Source organism: Hippocampus comes, unplaced genomic scaffold (assembly GCF_001891065.2).
Source record: "Hippocampus comes isolate QL1 unplaced genomic scaffold, H_comes_QL1_v1.1 scaffold150, whole genome shotgun sequence".
Lineage (NCBI taxonomy): Eukaryota > Metazoa > Chordata > Actinopteri > Syngnathiformes > Syngnathidae > Hippocampus > Hippocampus comes.
In genome coordinates this window covers 1,592,642-1,612,543 of record NW_017805496.1, presented here as the reverse complement: position 1 = coordinate 1,612,543, position 19,902 = coordinate 1,592,642, and the positions used below count along the sequence as shown (strand labels likewise).

Below are 19,902 nucleotides of genomic sequence, written 5' to 3'. Positions count from 1 at the left end.
TTACCGTGGTTAAAAAATTGTATTCATTGATTTTAAAACGCGTTACAGTCCTACCTCGTTACAAGTACCTCGAGGGACACACCGATGTAACCATTGCCAATAAAATGGCCGCCACCCACGATGTATAATGCAGTATGAACATTAATCGTGTTTATTTTCACAACCTCGGAACTCGGGTATCATATTTCATGCCGTATCTTGGGAAATGTCTGTTTGTAGGATAAAAAAAAAGATACATTTATAAATTGGTATCGTTAAAGGTATACTGTACATTCCCAGGTACCACGAATCGCAACTGAACCGATTCAAATGCGAACATTAGCCATATCCTAGTAGGGGGATTTGTACCCCAGTAGAGCTAGTTGAAGAAATATCACAACATGAGCACCGGCGCTCTTTCTAAAATTAAGTCTTAAACGTACAATGTGTTTAAACGTACAACGTGTTTAATTATTCTTGTTGTGTGTTTAGTTTTGCAATTGAGTCCAACTGGGGTGTCATTCAACAGCTTAAAACCCTCTCGGGGAGGGCGGCATCCCGTGCACGTCACACGCTTGCTGCTGCGCAAGCCACGCGGTGCGTTCAGGGTACCGTCACAACGTCGGAAACTTGCCAACTCGCAGCGCCGTTTGGCTCATGAATCATTTTGCTTCGATTTTCAGGTTTTGATGATCCCAACAAGCCAAAATGGGAATCCCAATTAAAATTTGATTAATTTCCCCCCGCCCTACATTCAAGCACTCCATTTCTCTCTTAGTGTCGCCCTGCTTCACACCGACACAGTGAGAGTGTCTTCTCCTCAGCACCATGCCAGTGGCAGGGAACATCTGTCTCGAGGTCCCCCTGCCACACAGTGTTAGAGTCAGCAGGGGGGTCACTCACTCGAGTGGCCTGTCTGGGAGGGCCCGTGGGCAGAACGAGGCTGGACTGGCTCCGCACACGAGGGCGTCCATGCGGAAACGTGTCCCCGGGTCCATCCTGCTTGTCTGTCTCGTGCCATTATGTAGCCGCGCGCGTGGTTTTGTGCGACATTTTGCAGACGGTTCTTTTGTAGGTCAGAGGGCACGGTAGCGGCGGAACAACAAAAGGCTGCCTCTCGCTGTCCTCTCATTCCCTGCGTGTCTTTTGCAGCGTCCTCTGCTTGTCTTCCTCTCTGGCTTTGTGCAAATGTCCGTTTGCTCTGTGCACAAGACTGCGTGTGTCTCTGATTCTAGCGGCGTTGCAAAACTGCAGCCATCACGCATCCCTGCACGCAGCCAGTGTTTGACCAATGTCCATCTTCTTACTTTTAGTCTGTTTAAATTGTCTCAATTCCGTTATGTTGCCACATACCAAAGCAAAGTGGAATGCTATCAGAGGCAGCGAGCAGGAGTCTGTCAGTCACCCAGCAGATCGCTCCTTCATGCAGCCACGACCCAGATGAGGAGGGAGAGAAGAAGTTAGTCAAATCGTGGAGCAGTAGTGGAATATATGTCCTACACGCTCAGGTGCATTTGATTTCTTTTTTTTTTTCTTCTATTTTCTGTTACATTTTTTACAGTTTCCTGACTGTATTTCATCTTCAATTTGATGCCGTCTCGGTCCAGTTCTGCCTCTCTTCCCGTCTCTCTATTTTAAAACCTTCAACTGTCTCTTTCCCTTCACATCCATCCATCTCTCCGTCTGGCCTTTTCTTGAAGCCGGGGTATTTATCATCCGTGTCGCAGGATGTTTGTTGGCCAAGCTGTGTTGTGATGGATGGACGAGTCACTCGTGTGCAGCTACCTGCAGAGACACAAAGCAGACAGCTATTTAGCAGCAGAACAAGACACATTGCTTTTCTTTTATTGTTTTCAAACTGCAGGAATGTGTGTGTGTGTTTAAAGGGAGGTTTGGGAGGTAGAGGAAGGAAAGTGAGGAAGAAAAACAACAACAGATGCTTTTGGGCCATCCAGCAGCGTGCGGCAACTGTACACAAGATGAGCTATTATCCATCTACAGTGTATCTCTATGTTGTTGACAAATCAATGGCTCTGACAGTGCTGACTGTGTGTGATACAGCAAAGCACTCAGACTGTCTCCGTGCCCGCCTGCTGTGGAGGCTTCAGCAAGGGAGGCACTTGAGGCAAGTGTACTCTGAGCCATGAGGGGCGTGTGTGTGTGTGTGTGTGCGTGCGCGCGTATGCGTGCACGTGTGTGACAGAAAAAAAGTGACGATATAGAACACGCATGTGTTGTATCGACTTGTTTATGGTTTTGTCAAAGCATACGTTTCAGTGGCGTGGTGTGGTAGCCGGAGAATGTGACGCGCATGTGAATTTGGTTTTTGAATATGACTCATGCTTGTGCTGGGGAATGTGCTATTCTGAGAATTTAGAAGAGACACTTGTTTTTCACTTTAATTTGAGGAAAATGCTCTTAAGTCGGTTGCATTAGTTGTAGCCATCCATTTGTCATGCCCACTCGTAATGCAAACGGGTACGTCTCCGAGTTTCGTCGTGTAGTTTGAGCGAGTAACCCTCAATATTACGCAGCCCCAGACATGACATTTGAAAAAAACGTATATACTTTGTGCACCCACTGTAACTATTATGTACGCATGAGGAACTACTTCGTGCGCATGAACTACTACATTGTATGTACAAAATAGTTAGAAAGTGCGCACAAAGTAGTTGTTCGTGTGCATGAAGCAGTTAGAGTGTGCGCACAAAATAGTTGTGGCTCCTTGCGGGTCAGTTGAATATAAATCAAATGCACCTTCTTTCCAAGTGGAAACGTTGAAGGAAAAGCTACATAATGGACACGGTTAGCATAGTTGAATTTTATTTTAGGCTCGGGATGAGTTACAAGGACATCATTAAAAAGTTTGCCATTGCAAGGGATCATTATCACTGAGAAACATTCGAATAGGCTTTCGAGAGCCAGCTTTTGCTTTACCGGCGGGGGTACGACTTGGGCGCCGCGATTTTTATTGTTCAGCAACTGCAACGCTCTGGGAGGGATCGTGGTTACCGACGGATGTACTGTACACGAAATGATTTTTTTTTTTTTTTTTGTCATGTCACTACTTAATATTGGTATAAAATAAAAATGTCAGATGCAATAAAATGTGGGTTTCTGGAGGCACTGATTAGGTCAGAGAGAAGCGAACTAGTGATGGTGCGCTCGATTTGTGTACTCTCTTGTCCATGCGCAGGAAGTAATAGTTTATGGAAGGCGAAATAGTAATTAGTATGCACCAATAAGTACTTTGTGCGCACAAAGGACTGTACTATAGTTTTTTTTTTTTTTAAAGATCATGTCTGGGGCTCCTTACAATATCAGCACATTATTATCATTACCAGGCCTAATTTTTGCAGCATTCAACCATCGGTCACTGTTTTTGTTGTGAAGGAGTTAGCTGACAGTTAGCCATTTAATTCCATAGACAGCTACCATCACATCCGATTTCGTTGGTTCTTGACAAATCATTAGGATAGGGGATCTTTTATATGTGCATTGTTCTATGCAAATGTATTATGTCTGTATGTATCAAAAATGAAATATATTAAGAGCATATAGTTTGCACATATTTTACCCATATTTAAGAGAGCAATTATGTCAAGACATTTTGTTGTCGCGTTTGACGCAACAGGACAAGAAAATACCGTCCGAGAATTGTATTTCTCTTTATGAGATATATGAGGCCGTTCTTGTGGGACATTATCATGCATACGAATGAGCAACAGAGGCCTAGCGCCGACAGTTGATGGGGTTAAAAGCGACCGCTGTTAGCGGCACAGAAACAAGAAGACAAGTGTCGACGGCGACAGGAAAAAGACGGAGCCTCCCCCATCCGAAGCTTCCCTCCGTCCCTGCCCCCTATACCACAGACGAGCATATGTGGGCTGACAACATGACATATACAGCAAAGAGGAGGCAAGAGAGAGAGAGAGAGAGTGAGAAAGACCAAGAGCCAAAGTAGCCCTGACATCTCCGATTGTGACAGCTGATGGAGGCAAATTAGCCTCACACATGCATACAACTGTCAACTCTACCCTGAAAACCAAGCCCTCCTCCCCTTTGCTGCAACCAGGCCTCTCCGCTATTACACCCCCACAATACCATTGACTCAAAAAGCTAATATCTCTCTCTCTCTTTGTCTCTCCTCCCGATGGAGCCGCAGAAACACTCCTAAGAGCTCAGGGATGAAACCTATGATGTTTCATGGCTGGATTTCTTTTTTTCGATTTGGACTTGATTGTCCCCTCTTCAGCCGCGGTGACCCCAGCCCCGAAGTGTAACAACCACAACGGCATGCAAGTCCGGGACAATGGCGGCAAGTCGCAAACATTCACACAGCAGATATCCATTACCGTAATAAGTGTAATCCCCATGACTCAGGTGTCCTCACACAGCCTGGCATCCCCTGCGGTGTTCGGGAGGCGCATAGCACACTCAGATGATGGATTAGCTGTGTAGCCCATTCTATGCATTTTGCCATCTCGCATTTTTTTTTTTGTTTTTTTTAGTATTAACTTGGATTAAAAGGTCTTTCTTCTCTTGTTGAAAATCATTGTTTGAAAACTGTAAATGGAAAGCGGCAGAAAGGCATTTTGGCAAGCCTGTCTCGTGCTTGTGTATTTCTGTGAAAGAAACGGAAAGCTGGCATTTTACTCTCTGACAGGTAAGAGAAGAGTGAAAGGGGGGGGGATTGGCTTGCAGAGGGTTTTTGTGTGAGTGTGTGTGTGCGTGTGTGTGTGTGTGTGCGTGTGTGCGTGTGTGCGCGCGCGCACGCGCGCGCGTAGACTTGCACCCTGGGACACAATGTCATCGATCGTGCTGCAGGAAGAGGCCTATTATCTCCAGCCATGGTTCAAGCGGGAGAGTCAAGTGTGTCATATTTGTTGGCTCTAATTGGCAACCCACCCTGGTGGAGGCAGACTTGGGGTGAAGGCACTGCAGCAGAAACTCTTACACCGCCCATCCCCTCTCCCTCGCACACAGTCGGCACTACCGGCACCTTTGTGCTTCTCCTGTGCATGTCTCACTCAGGTATTTGTCTGCAATAGATAAAGAGCACGCAGTCGCGTTAAGAAACGGAATGCAAATGCATGTCCGCTTGGTCAGTCAACAATAAAGGGACAAAAGTCTTGAATTGCCAATTTAATGAATGTTTCTGTGTAGAAAAAAATGGCAGCGTTGTGTTGAGTAGCTTCGTGTGTGTGTGTGTGTGTGTGTGTGTGTGTGTGTGTGTGTGTGTGTGGCTTTACACCACTTCTTTGTTGTCTTCTCCAGATCGAAATGTGCTTTCTTGAGGCTGTTGCCCCACCAGGGTTTTTTTTTTCCTGTCCTCGCCTGTCTTCTTCTTTTTTTTTTAATGGTAGAACACTGCCCTCTACTGTTGGCCGTAATTTCTGCTATTTATTTATATGTTCGCTTTCAAGTGTCCAACCAACCATTTCTGGGGACAATTGGTGGACACTTGATTCAGTTAATTCAAAGTACATTTTAAATGCGAATCTACAAAGCAAAAAGTCTCGTAGTGTGTTGCCGTGCAGTTTTTTTTTCTTCAAATACTGTTACTACTTGCTTGAAACTTAGAATACTTGATGAGTTTATGAGGTTCCGAATGAACGTCAAAACATATTTTTTTATGCGTATGAATTTGTGGCATTCTGAAGAAGATCATTAGCATTGCATTCAATATCCTTAACTGTCAGTAATTTAATCCAAGTCCAATGGTTCTTGTAAGTGTGTAATTATTCCATTGTAAATATCACTGTAACATACACCTTTTTGGTATTTTTTTTTCTTCTCGCTGGTAGGACTCCACATGGATGACATTTTAAAATCTTTTTTTTTTTTTGTAGGGTGTAGTCGGTATGAGAAGCTGAGAAGCGCTGCTGAGTGCAGCACCAAATACCCGCTCGGAGTCCCTTAATGTCCATAAAGTTGCATTATTAAGATACAGTAACTCAGCTGCCTGTACAATGTGAATGTGAATGAGTGCAGGAATGGGAAGCAAGCACATCTGCACGTTCTCGCTGATTTACAGGCACTGTCAGGAAATGTTCAAATGAGTTTTGTTCTACAAGGCTCACAACCACAGTGAATAGCTTCCCTCGTAAAGCCCAATAATGACTTGTTTAATGAGGCAATGAGAAGCAAGAGCGCAATCTTACGACATGATTGAGTCGGGTCTTTTTTCTTTTTTTTTTGCTGTTGTTTTGTTTCCACCTCAACATCATTCCACAACCTTGGTAGGGAAACATACATTAACAAATCAATGTAATTTTCATTGTTAAATTTCAATATCACAATCGGCACGGTGGGCGACTGGTGAGCACATTGGCCTCACGGTGCAGGGTTCAATTCCGGCTCTGGCCTTTCTGTGTGGAGTTTGCATGTTCTCCCCCTGTGCCTGTGTGGGTTTTCTCCGGGCACTCCGGTTTCCTCCCACATTCCAAAAACATGCACCGTAGGTTAATTGAACACTCTAAAAATTCTATTTCTCATTAAATCTACTACGACATACACATTTGCAATATTAAGAATATAATTCAATAAGTAATATTTCAATTAAATATTATTCTCTTCAGTGAAAATCAGCAATTGTATGGATTTTCTCCAGAATTTGTGACACCAGTCACACCAACAAGAGCAGAATAGAAAAGAAAGAAAGGACCACAATAGAAGAGGAGAGAATAGAACCTCGGCTTACTTGTTCTTTCTTGATGCAAGACTTTTGTTGTCTTTGGTTTGACAGCACAATAATATGTAACATAATTAACTTTTAGACACAATTTTAGCCAGATTGTGCAAATGGCCATAAAATGTGGCAAATCTCCGTTGAAATGGTTAAAATGCCTGCTTTCGCTTCGATTTTAATTTCGCAATAGGCTTGACGACTGATGCAATGTTTGACCAGCAGCGTGCAAAGCAAATCAGAGTTGATGTGAGCGCACAGCCAAAAGTGGGCAGCAGAGCATCATCCCCGGGTCCCCCGGGAGAGGAGGTCTTGCCGGCTGGATCCGCTGTCAAACTTGAACGTCAAGTTTGGCTTGGTCCAACTTAAAGGATTGTTACAGGTTAAGCCCCTGAAACCGTTGCTGTCGATAAACCGGCTTTATTGTTCTGATTCCGTCTGCATTGGCAGGCGCGCACGGACGCACAAACTAAACACACACTCACAGCGTGGTCTGAGCCTGTTAATGATGGATGTGTGTGTGTGTGTGTGAGGGTGGAGGGGGAAGAAAGAGAAACATAAAGGCGACTCTTGCCAACGGCGTGCTTCTAAAACGACAGAGACAGGTGGTGTTTTAAATTTAAAAAATTGTCTGAGCCAGAATTGAACCCTGCGCCTCTGTACTATGAGGCGGACGTGCTATTATTTTTTCATATTTTAAAAAATTATTTTTGGGACTTACATTCCTGGAAAAAAAAAAATTTTTTTTTAGTACTGTACTGGACTGTCATGCTTGCCTAATTTCGGACCTGACAGAGAAACCCAGCAAGTCGGTATAAAAAGGTGAATTCATTTTGGAATTCCTCATTCCTTTTCAAAATGGAAAAAACAAAATTGAGCGCACAGGGAAATTCAGAGTCCATCCTTCATGACAGTGGGTGGCCTCCGTTTGTTTTTTTTTTAACCAGGTCTGCATGTTCTATCTTGACATATAGTACAAGAAACGAGAAAAAGTAACACACTCTGCTGTCAAAAAAATTCATTTCATGCCTCTTTCCATCAAGCTCTTTCGTTTTGTGGCGTCCAAATTAGTTCAGCCACTGAGTTGCTTGTGTCTGCACCGCACCAACAGCTGCACCGCTTCTCTCTTCATCTGTCTATGAGCTGCCAGGACTGTGAGTGACGGCACATGTGCAGGGGTCCACGCCAGGGCCACTGCTGAAATTCTAACCCCTCGCCCGCGACACAAGACATACCCCCGGCTATGGGCAGGGAGGAGCTCTGAAGGGACAGATGCTGGGAGAAGGAAACGAGGGAGAGCCGGAGAACGAGGGGCAGGATTGAGGCTTGCGGCGTGTTTGCGCTTGACACGGTCAAGTTGTTCTGGGAGGAGGTCTGTTTTAACGGCGAGCGTCCGAGTTCAGGTGGAGAGGATGATCGGGAGGATGTTGATGGCGTGCGTGCTGGCCGCTGCGATTTGTCAGGTAAAATACGTCTTCTTCATTTTATCATCATCCAAATACTCTTCGTTCTTTCCATTTTCTAACGACTCAGTAGATGGCACACCTATTCTACTTGTATCGCCTCCTCAACAATGTAGCTTTTTGGTCTTGGTTCCGAAATGGCCTCCAGCCACCCCTGCTTCTCCACTCGTACAGTTTATATTTTGACCTGAGTGTTGTTTGCAGCCAGTTTTCATCAGGATGGACACGCGAGTCAACGGTGCAATCAGAGGTTGAAGTTGACGTAAACACTTTTACCTCGATGGCTCCAGATGTGCGCATAGGAGGATTGGGGGCATCGTTTGTCGCATCTGTCAGCAGGCGCCATGATGAGAATGGATGACAATACAAGCTGACAAATTAGCAACAGCGCCGCCGGCCGTCATTAGTCTTTCTCCGTGTTTGGAAAAGTAACACAGCCCAAGTTGGTCGGGTGAGTGAGTTCGCCTTCGGTGAGTCCCTGGAGAAGATCTTTCGATACCACCGACCGTACGCCGCTCCATCTGAGATATAAACCACGGTGACATTCACTCGTCGATTGGGTTGAATGTGGAATTTACATGAGAGTGTTTTTAGAGTTGACAATGTCTCTGTAATGCCTCAAGAGGAATGAGAGAAGTGCTAAAAGTAATTCCAACTGTATAAAAGAAGCGATTTGAACGTACTGTTGTACACCACGGAATGAGAACATGGCCACACACACACACAATGGTAGAGGAAAGGTCCAAAGGACCAGGACAACTTCTCCGGGAAGGCGCACTTACTTTTATTCGATTATTTTCCAAATGTAGGCAGGCGAGTGAAATGTAGAGTGGTACTATTCGAGATAAAGAAAATATCATGTTTCATTTTCTCAATTTCTTCTCCTCCTTACAAAGTCTTTACCTCCTGTGTCAAGGCTGAAGTAGTTCACGTCATCAAGAGGGTGAGCTATGCGCACAAACGGATTTCTCTGCTCTCATCTCAAATCGAGGCCATCGAAATCGGCGTTGAAGATGCGGCCACTTTAAGCTTAAGAGACAAGACAAGAAAATGGAAGTTGCCGGTTGTCAAATCATTCCCCCTCGTTAGTTGGAGGAAACTCTTCAAATGTCGCTCCGCAGCGGAAAGTAAAATCCTGCCTTAAACTCGACAAAATAAATAACGGTCTCAATACAGTTCAGGTATTTTACGAGTGTTACCCGATCGCTTTCAGTTGCGCTGCAATGCGCTCACTCCCCTTTTCCCAGGGCCGGCTGTTATTAACTGAGGGGTGTCGAGGCCGGCTGGTGGATGTTTGGGGAGCAACGGGCCGCAGTCACAGCTGTTCCCAGATGCATACGCGATGCCATTTGCCTCGCTCGGTAATCCCCTTGTGGAAAGAAGAGCGGGCCGCTTCTGGACCATGAAATCGGGTACAAATCACGAGTGCGTATAGCGGCGGCCAGCTGGCACGGAGGTCTCACTCATCGGAAACAATCAGTCAAAGGCTTTACAGCCTGGGGGCGGGGGCGGCACCATTCCGAACACACAAATAAAACGGTGTGGAATTGTGTCGTTTGCATTGTTTTGGAAATAAGTGCTCAGCCTCTAGATAGACTTGTCAAAGAGTGCAAGTTGTCGTTTCCCATCAGTGGTATGGGTCGGGGGAACAAGACATGCTGACCAGTTGATGTCAATCAACAAAATACAATACAATACAATACATCCTGATTTATACAGCGCTTTACAAAACATTTAACATCAAGTAAAATCATAAACACAATATCAAAACACGGGCAGTCATGCAATCTGAACCACTTTTCCCCTCTTACGCTTTGTTGTTTGAAGCAGTTGTAGATGAAAGCTAAATTTGAAAGTAAACCAGAAGCTGTAGCGTCCATTGAAGAAAAAAAAAAAAAGATTGGTTCACTTCTCCTGTCCCATGTAAATCCGCTTCAATTCCAAGCGGCGACTCAATTCCAAACACGCATCCGCGCTCCACGCCGACGCTCCTCTCTCCGACACGTTAGACCGGCCAATCATACTTTGGCCGTTCTTTCTTATCTTTGAAACGAATGAATAATAGAAATCTATTCGCAGTTAGCATGCCCGTTTCATCTGCCCTACTTACATCGTAGTCCCTTAACCTTGTTCGGCATTCTAAAAGTGGTGACATCTGTCCCGGGGGGGCACACGCACACTTGTTACGCCACCAAAAATAGCGCGTCCATGCCACGCAGCCATGACTGAGCAAAGAGCGGCGGTGTCGGGCCGACAGTGTTGCAGACTGCTTTGCTTGGTTTGTGTGAATGCGCGTGTGCGTGTGTGTGTATGTGCGCATCTGAAGAGGTGACCCAGGGCCACCTGTGTGACCTGAAGGCTGTTGCTCAAAGACACTTACTTCATGGCATGGCTCAGCTGCAAAGATTTTTACACAGTTGACAGTTCAACTCGCAAACTTCAAAGTAAGAATAAAAATAGCCAGGGCTTAATTTTGTTTTGCAGTGGTGGCAAACATCAACGGCTTGTGCTTGCTTTTTTTCTTATTGTTTGTTCAAATATGTTTATGTCCAGTAAGATTTCAGGGAGAGAAGTCCCGATTGTTGTTTCTCTGAATGGATGTTCAAGAGGCCGTTTGCAGCAAGTGCAGCAGAGTTGGATAGCAATTGTATCGCCAAATGAGCGCAACGTCTCATATTCTGTAAAAATGGAAACATGGGTGGTGGGTGAGCTAGCGGCGCCTCTCAACTGGTCACCGGTCAACCAATTTCACTCCTGCAGTTAACCTTACATGCGTGATTTTTGGAATGTTGGTGTAACATGCAACCCCAGTTTGATGTGAACGCTTGAGAACTCAGACCTGGGAGACGCGCTTCCCACTATCCACCATGCTGCCCAAGCAGAGAACTCCAGAATCATAATTGCTCAATGTTCAAACTGGATCTTCCCAACAGATCACGAAGAGTTAAAAAAAGTGTGCGCATTTTGTCATTTAGCGCCAAAGTACGGCAAGTGAGAAGACATCAAACATCCTGAGCTGACTGTGACCGCTTAATAGCGCTTGCTGGAGTGGGGGTGGCGCTTGGGGGTGGTATATCGCCCCCAAACAAGCTATCTGTACTTCTGTGAGGGCCCAGGGTCAGAGGCCATGTTGTAAAAGTACCTGGGAAAAACTTCAAAAACAGTTCAACTGTGTGTGTGGGTGTGGTGTCATCACTCAGCCCGTCACAGGCGGCAGCCAAGCGTCTAATTGGTAACGTGACCCTTTGGTGGGACTGTATTCTTGTCTGGTAAAAACATTGGAAAGGTGGTGGCGGCTGGACGGTATCCAAAAGGCCGTCAAAAAAAGCTGATTATGCTTGGACGAGACAATTATGAATGAGGCAAGAAAGCGGAGTGAAACAGCAGACCGCTTTTGATCTGGTGTTGTTTGTTCTTTTTTGAGGTAATTTTCTGTTTTAGGTGACATTGTTATTGAGGGTTTTTTTTTTTTTTTGTGTAGATTGACATTGTTGTGCACCATTGCAAACTACAACTATGCTAAAGAAAGACCCAATTTTCAATAAAGGGATATCGTTGCATCGTGAAGGTGTAGAAGTAGTCAAGAGAGCAGAGCTCTAACTTAAACATAAAATAGCATACGACTCTTCCAGATTCTGTTTGTGAGCCCCCATCCATCTCCCAGTGTGAAGATTTCCCACAGAGGTTGGCCCAAAAAGCCCATTAATCACACATAAGCCAGTTTTTTTTTTTTTAACTGAAATAACAATAAAGAAGGCACGCTGTGTCACTGGAGAGTTGAGGGATTGAGCGTCGGCTCGCTGCAGATGGTGCCCGGGATGAATTTGTGTTGATTGTAAGCACTCGAGGAATGTGTGTGTAAACATGCATCTCAGAGCGTGTCATGATGATGGCTACAAATAGACAGGGCGGAGAGTACGGAGGCGTCTGAGATTAGTGTGGACCCCCCCCACGACTCTGTCTGCAACCATCGCCATCATTCCTCTCCATCAAATCTTACAGCATGCCAGGCAAGACAGGAAATTGAGATGAGACAAAAAAGCCCTTTCAAAACAAAACAGAAAAACAATATCGACGCCTTGTATGCATGAGCATTTGAGCATTTTTTTGTTTTGCTTTAAATGCCATTGTATCTATGTTTTAAAGAGAAAGCCAGCCTCGATTTTCTTTACAAATGAGTTGACTGTAAAGAGGCAGTTTGAGCTGTTCAACATATGGCGAGCAACGTTGGATCCAGTGATTCCCCACAGAGACGAGGGAAACAACTTGCGGAAATGTGAATAGATGATTGTGCGCGGGTGGGCGTTTTGTGTATAGTCACTAGAGTCGGCATGTATGTGCGTGCGCGCGTGAGAAACTCTCCATGTGAGTGTGTCTGACGAATTCCCACTGCACGGCCGATTCGTAAGGTGACCCCAAACTCCCAGTCAGGTGCCGAGCTGAGCAGAAAGGGGAATTTGTGCATGTGAGGTGGGAATGTGCCTGGGAAAGCACAAGATCTAAATCCATAGTGGACAGCTGTTGGTGTGTGTGTGTGGGGGGGGGGGGTGTATGAGCAATGTGGCGAACGAAAGGCAGTTTGCGTTTCCTCATTCTGAAATGAATGTTATAGCCAGTTCAAAGGATCGTGACAAAGTTGTGGATTAGTGAGGGAAACCCGAAGCGCTGACACTTCTGCTCCTCACCCAACACATTTCCCGGCATGTGTGCAGCCTAATTTTAGTGGCACTGTTCAGGCTATAAGCAAGCTGTTTTGTGCAGGTGTTGAATGCTGAACAGCACACACGGATTCAGGAGGTTTACCCATGGAGGAGACAAGGCGAAGGAGTGATGGTCAGGGTCAAGAGAGATTGGATCATCCCTCCGATCAGAGTTCTGGAAAACAGTAAGCAGGTCCCAGAAAATTTGGTCCAGGTAATGTATTGGTTCGAAACAACATGCCCCCTTCAACTCATTTCCTGCCCAACCCCAAATATGAACAATTAACACCATTTCCTCTCCCCAACCAGATTAAGTCGGATAAAATCTTCACAGGCGAGGTGATCTATAAATTAGAGGGTCCAGGTGTGGATCAGGCACCCAAAAATTTCTTTGAGATTGATGACAAAACAGGAGTCATCAGAAGCAAGCGTCCACTGGACAGGGAGAAGTACAGCAGCTTCACGGTAAGAACATTTTTATGGCCGTGACATGGGAAAAAAATGTGTGGGTGTGTGTGTGTGTGTGTGTGTGTGTGTGTGTTTGTGTTTGCGTGTGTGTGTGTGTGTGTGTGTGCGTGCGTATGTGTGAATATGTGGATGATAGATAGATAGAATCATCCAGTTAGCCTGGTATCTGGATGGCATATACATTGTTTGCTTGCTCCTTAGCTACATATGTTGCCAGTTAGATTAAAGTTAGCTTAGATAGCTAGCTAGCCAGCTAGCTAGCTAGATCGAGTCATCCAGTTAGCTAGGTATCAGGACGGCAGATACATTGCTTGCTAGCTCCTTAGCTACATATATTGCCAGTTCGATTAAAGTTATCTTCGACAGACAGACAGACAGACAGACAGATAGATAGATAGATAGATAGATAGATAGATAGATAGATAGATAGATACTACTTTGGCAGCGAAATCCACACACGTCCACTCAATGAGTCATGTTATGTTCCCTCAAAGCAAATGCGCCTCAGGCGTGACCGCCATAGGTCAAATTTTTAAGGACTTTACGGTCATCAAGGGAGCCACTACACAATGTTTTGGACAAGATGATTGTGATGTAACCCCTGATGTCTAAGCAAACATCCTTCGCACATTTCCTCCCACTTGACCCGTGATATATTGACACACTAGGAATAGCCTTGAGCTGCTTGTTGAACAGTTCCTTCATAAAAAGGTGTGAGATTGGTCAAACATGAGAAAAAAAATGGAGACGAAAAAAGATAATAACGCTTGTTTATTTTTTCTAACTTGTAGTTAAAAGCCTTTGCACTCTCAACCAGTGGAGAGAGACTGGAGAACCCAACCACCATAGAAATTGTAGTACTGGACCAGAATGACAACAGACCTGTCTTCACCCAGAAACAGTTCACTGGTGCTGTCTCTGAGTTCTCAGTTCCAGGTAAATCCACATTACCACGCTGCACATCTCCCTATCCGAAACGTCATAATCCTAAACAATAATTCGACCAGAGTCACATTGACTCACCGTCTAAACACTGCTTTGAACAGGTACATCGGTAATGTCGGTGTCAGCCACAGATGCAGACGACCCAATGACAGATAACGCTTTTCTCAGCTACTCCATTATTGGCCAAGAGAGCATCCCGGCCAATGCTGTTACCAAGACCATGTTTGGCATCAACAATGAGACGGGAACCATCTACACAAGAGATGTAGGCCTCGACCGAGAAGTAAGATGCCCCAAAGCCATAGGACACATCAAAATGCACAGTATCTCGTCATCTTAACTGCTATACAGATTTTTGAGAATGTATACAACGCAACGTATTGAAATAGGCTGCACTGTAATCTAACTACATATACAGTACTTCAATTGTTTCGTGAACCGATGAGACAAAAATGAACCTTAGTGGCTTAATCGAGCCACTGAATGAAGTCAAGTTTCATTGACGTACCGTAACGGGATGGCAGAGGAGCAAAATGAACCTCGAAGGCGTCTACAGAAACATTTTGCACGCAAATTTATATACAGAACATGTCTTCAGTTCAGTCTCGAGTAAAAATAAATCAATTGGCCACATTTGCTGTTCTCATACTTTGGACAAGACCGTAAATGTTATTGTTGCAGTTGAATGATGTTATTCTCTTCCCCAGGTGGTGAAGACCTTCAGGCTAATGTTGCAAGTTGCTGATATGGGTGGAATGGGACTGACAAGTGAAGGTGTGGCCATCATCCACGTGTCTGATATCAACAATCATGCACCTCAGTTCCACCCGAGCTCGGTGAGCCCCCTTAAGAAAAGGCCACTTATACATGTCGTTATGTATGTCGTGGATGGCACAAGGACAACCGGTAAATGATTCAAGCAGTACACGTGCTTGCATTCACGAGCTGCTTTCTGTCTGTGTGGCCCATCCAGTACAGCATAACAGCAGTGGAGAACCGAATGAACTATGAGATCGGCCGCGTCAATGTGACAGACTTTGATGATCGCGGAACAGGAAACTGGGAAGCAAAATATTTCCTCTCAAATGACCCTTACAGAAACTTTGCCGTCACAACGGACAGTGTCACCAACCAGGGTATTCTGATGGCAGCGAAGGTAAGGTTGACCCATAAATAATAGGTTTTATTTTTCATCAGTACTATTGGGAGGCCATGTAAGGCCATGCACTGCTCGTAATCAGATGTATGACAAAAATGCGATTGTAATAAAGACAAAATATGAGGGGCGGCCCGGTGGTCCAGTGGTTAGCGTGTCGACCTCACAGTGCAGAGGTCGAGGGTTCAATTCCAGCTCCGGCCGTCCTGTGTGGAGTTTGCAAGTTCTCCCCGCGCCTGCGTGGGCTTTCTCCCGGTACTCCTTTTTCCTCCCACAATCCAAAAACATGCACGGTCGGTTAATGGAACACTCCAAATTGTTCCAAGGTGTGATTGTGAGTGTGAGTATGAATGGTTGTTCATGTAAGTGCCCTGTGATTGGCTGGCGACCAGTCCAGGGTGTCCCCCGCCTAGTGCCCAAAGTCAGCCGGGATAGGCTCCAGCGCACCCTCGTGAGGATGAGTGGTTCCGAAAATGAATGGATGGATGGATTTTATTCTCTGTCTTGCAGCCCCTGGATTATGAGGCACAGAACGAGCACATTCTGTTCCTGACGGTCGAGAACATCAATCCACTGAGCGACAAGGCTCCAAACTTACCAGTGAGCAGTGCAATTGTGGTGGTGACGGTCGTCAATGAGAATGAAGCGCCACGTTTCAGGGAAGACCCCATACGGATCGTCGTGCCTGAATCTGTGGCTCCCGGAACGCTCCTGAAAAGCAACATTGCATTTGACCCCGATAAATCTGACCTCAGGTATGAAGACATCGCTAGTGATTTCTCATTTCATTCTTTGCTCACCCTGAAAGTCGTTGCTCGGCTCTTTGCGCTGAAGGTATGAGATCAGTCGAGATCCCGAGAGGTGGCTGGACATCAACAGACACACGGGCGACATAACTGCAAGGAGAACCTTCAACATGCGATCGCAGCACGTTAAAAACAACATCTACGTCGCCGTTGTCAAGGTTACAGGTCAGAATAGTCGGTCTTTTCTTCAAATTTCAAAAACCTCACGCAGACACCTCCAGAGGTCATCCTACACGCAATCCGAACGGGTTCTGTTGTCTACATTTGCGGCCCTGCTCGACCTGTGCAGATGTCGGTGGCGTGTCAACCACTGCCAGCGTGGCCATCACTTTGAAGGAGACCAATGACTTTCCCCCAAAGCTCCTTCCACGGATTGGCACCGTGTGCAGAGATGCACGAAGGGTCGCTTCCGGATTGGTGCTGACTGCCGAGGATGACGACCTTCCTCCGCATGCCGCGCCGTTCGTTTTTGAAATGCCCGACGATGTGTCCGTCAACTGGACTGTCATTCAAGTCAATGGTCAGGCTCATCGTATGGAAGAATGACGACAAACATCGTCTGGTGCATGTGCATGACTAATTCAGCCCACATTTTCCTTCCTAAATCATCTGACCTCTTTTTTTTCTTTTTGCATTCCTGTGTGCGCCCCTTTTTGACTTCAGACACGCATGCGATGCTGCAGCCTCTCGTCGACCTGGGGGATGGAGAATACGCAGTCACACTGTTGGTGTCCGACTCTGGAAAGCCGACACTCAGCTCTTACGCTCAGATCAATGTCACGGTGTGTCTCTGTGACTCGTTCGGAGACTGTAAGTCTGAGGCGGGGGCAGTGTTCGGCTCCAGTATGGGGATCAGCTTCATTGCGCTTATCGTCATCATGGCCAGCGTCGGCCTCCTTTTATGTAAGTTACATTTTGAGCCTGTCGTTTGTTGTTGCTCCCTTCTGGCAAGACTTTTAAGAGAATAACTTAAACGAGGTTCCGGTGTCCAAAACTGCAATGCTAAAAAAGTGGAAGAAAAAAAAAGTGACTGGACATATCTAGAAAGTAGCTTGTGCATCACATCCTGATAATGACAAAGGTTCTGCTTTACAGTGCTGCTCCTTTTAGCTGTGGCGGCGACTTCCTGTGGGAGACGCCATCATATCAAGAAAGGAGCCGGTCTGCTTGTGGGGGATTCGGAGGACGACATCAGGGACAATGTGCTCAACTACGACGAACAAGGAGGGGGTGAGGAAGATGAGGTAAGGCCTCATGATCAATGAGTTCATCTGATTCGTTGCATACTATAGCGTGCATCAATATCGATCAATCACACAACCTTGGAAGCAGACCGAATTTATCTATGGTCGAACTTACGGCACCCGAGCCTCAAAGTTGCTCATGTTTCATTTGCTGGTGATGCGATTGACCAATCCCCCCCACCCCACCGCAGAACGCCTTTAACATCGACCTGCTGTGGAATCCTCTCGATGCACCCTTGACGCCCCCCATGCCGTACTACCCCGTCGCTGGCGTTCGAGGCAAGCAGCCCATCAGAAAGGACGCGCCGCATAACCTGCCGTCGCCCGCCTACCCTCGGAGGCCCCCGGCAGATCCCACTGACATCGAGGACTACATCAGTGATGTAAGATGCCTCGGCGTGTCGCTGAGCAAAATCCCAGAAGTGGGTCGTTTTTGATGTGCGTACGTACATGCTTTGGTGTTTGGTGAAAAAGGCATGACAGCAGGCCAAAATAACCCGTCTGCCTCCAGAATGTCTACATTGATTTGCTTTATTTTAGAACTTCACTAATATTACTCAGAGGTAAATGACACACCTACATCATGATTGCAGTTGACCAAAAACCAATCCAGGGCGTAAAATAAAGTCACCCAGCATGAGCTCCGGCATCACTCGTGACGCAAATGGGGACATGCATTGTAGAAAACAGATGAGTGGGTGTTGAATGATGCCACAGTTTGGCATTTCAGCATCTGACACTCGATTTTCTATGAAGCATTTCAGCTTCTGTGAGAATGTGCCGAGACTTTTTTTTTTTTTTTTTTTTTTTTGCACAAAGGCCATGTTTTCTTTCTTTCCCTCAGGGTCTGCAGGCTGCCGATAAGGATCCCAACGTGCTGCCGTATGACACGGCCCTGATCTATGACTACGAGGGAGAGGGCTCACTGGCAGGCAGCCTGAGCTCCATCGCATCCGGCAGCTCGGATGAGGACCAGGACTACGACTACCTCAACGAATGGGGACCACGATTTCAGAAACTGGCCAACATGTATGACCCGCGTTAGGTGGGGAGGTGACCTTTAAATGCAAGTGTCGAATGATTCAACAGCAGTGAGCAAAACACTTTTAGGGGTTTCACTGGACAAGGATGAGATATTATCCATCACTGTGTGCCTTACCGGACCACTGGTCTTAAACAGAGTGCGTGAGATCATAGTTTTGTCGTGAATAATTGGAGTCAATTACATAGTCAAAGAGGACTTGTTAAAACCTTGACAAGGGTGCTCAGGAAAAAACACGCAGGAGCCGAACATGTTGAAATGTTAGTCCATGATGGATTGGATTTATCCCCAGACTTGGATTGCCTGGGATGAACTTTTTTTTTTACATTGTTATTATTTTATGAGATGAATTTGATTTGTTTATCATGTTTGCTTGTTTGATCATAGCCCCTCCATTCCAGCATGTGTTCCACTTTTGACACAAAATATTACCCAACAAAACAAATACAGAGGCAAAATATCCCGGGTGAGCTTGTCAGAGAGAGCGAGGTACATAGGCCAATTACGGTATTTTTTTTTATGTTACATTTTTTTATCTATAGTGTCTATACAGAATGAATGAAAAGAAAATAGCTGGCTGACCCGAAATATTTCATTCATATAATGAAAATAAAAGTTATTTCGTATTCATATTTCGAAGGCTGCAACTACAATAAAATGTCATTCAATCTGTGCTGTGCAAGCATTTGAAACTGTAAGATGATGGACATGGAAGATACGAAGACCCTGAAAACACATCAACAGAAAAAAAAAACGTGTTTCTCGTGATCACGAGTTTCACTTACGCATGTGTTTTATTTTAGTTTATGTTTGTAATTTACTCTCAGCATAAAAATACCTATTCTGTGAAGTCCTAGTGGTTTGTTACAAAACACGAGTGAATAACAGCATCATGAAAACCAAAGAACTCACCAGACAGGTCAGCGATAAAGTTGTGGAGAAGTCTCTGGCTTTGAAGATTGAGGAACATTGTTCAATCCATTGTCTCAAAAAGGAAAAAGTGTGGCGCAACTGCAAACCTGCCAAGATGTGGCCTTCCATCTAAACTGCCCGAGCGAGGGAGGAGAGCGCTGGTCAGAGAAGCAGCCAAGAGGAAGACCCGGAGAAAAAACTAAAAGTCACGCGCTCCACAAATTGGAGAGCAATGGGTGGAAGAAAGGCATTTAAAAGTCCCACACGGAGGGGACACTGCAAACGTGTAAGAAGGTGCTTTGGTCAGATGAGATCAAAGTTGATTTTTTCTTTTTTTTGGAGGCCTCAATGCAAAGTGCCGTGAGTGACGGAAAACACTTATTTCTCATGACGCACAATCCCCAGCATGAAACATGGCTGTGGGGATTCTTTTTCTTCAGAGATAGGGATCTTCCGGCAAGACAATGACCCGACACATCAAGCCAAAGCTGCAATGGGG

The 19,902-nt window shown here is 45.6% G+C and overlaps 1 protein-coding gene and 1 long non-coding RNA gene across 4 annotated transcripts; one reads left to right on the top strand and one right to left on the bottom strand.

The window, feature by feature from the left end:
- Positions 1-17: 17 nt before the first annotated feature.
- On the bottom strand, positions 18-5,321 carry LOC109519659 (uncharacterized). Of its 2 annotated transcripts, XR_002169001.1 has the most exons (4): positions 5,237-5,321; positions 4,888-5,021; positions 1,333-1,764; positions 18-1,246 (listed from the first exon to the last, which is right to left on the bottom strand). It is a non-coding gene; the product is annotated as an uncharacterized LOC109519659 (long non-coding RNA). The 2 variants fall into 2 exon arrangements; XR_002169000.1 differs by having other exon boundaries at positions 18-1,764.
- Positions 5,322-7,786: 2,465 nt separating this feature from the next.
- On the top strand, positions 7,787-19,341 carry cdh15 (cadherin 15, type 1, M-cadherin (myotubule)). Of its 2 annotated transcripts, none has more exons than XM_019876340.1 (14): positions 7,787-8,130; positions 12,892-13,044; positions 13,140-13,295; positions 14,090-14,234; positions 14,345-14,526; positions 14,951-15,079; positions 15,217-15,399; positions 15,910-16,154; positions 16,234-16,370; positions 16,495-16,725; positions 16,869-17,108; positions 17,301-17,449; positions 17,641-17,832; positions 18,294-19,341. In XM_019876340.1, exons 1-14 carry the CDS (start codon positions 8,080-8,082, stop codon positions 18,492-18,494), a joined length of 2,394 nt encoding a protein of 797 aa, XP_019731899.1. In that variant the 5' UTR covers positions 7,787-8,079; the 3' UTR covers positions 18,495-19,341. The 2 variants fall into 2 exon arrangements, with proteins under 2 accessions (XP_019731899.1, XP_019731900.1); XM_019876341.1 differs by lacking the exon at positions 7,787-8,130 and adding an exon at positions 12,309-12,495.
- Positions 19,342-19,902: the final 561 nt, after the last annotated feature.

What these genes read in the sequence shown, in the direction of transcription:
- cdh15 (XM_019876340.1), top strand. Translation starts at nt 8,080, where the DNA reads ATGATCGGGAGGATGTTGATGGCGTGCGTGCTGGCCGCTGCGATTTGT. An exon ending in TGGCCGCTGCGATTTGTCAG is followed by an intron (nt 8,131 to 12,891) that starts GTAAAATACGTC and finishes TGTTTTGTGCAG; the next exon opens with GTGTTGAATGCTGAACAGCA. An exon ending in GACTGTCATTCAAGTCAATG is followed by an intron (nt 16,726 to 16,868) that starts GTCAGGCTCATC and finishes TTTTGACTTCAG; the next exon opens with ACACGCATGCGATGCTGCAG.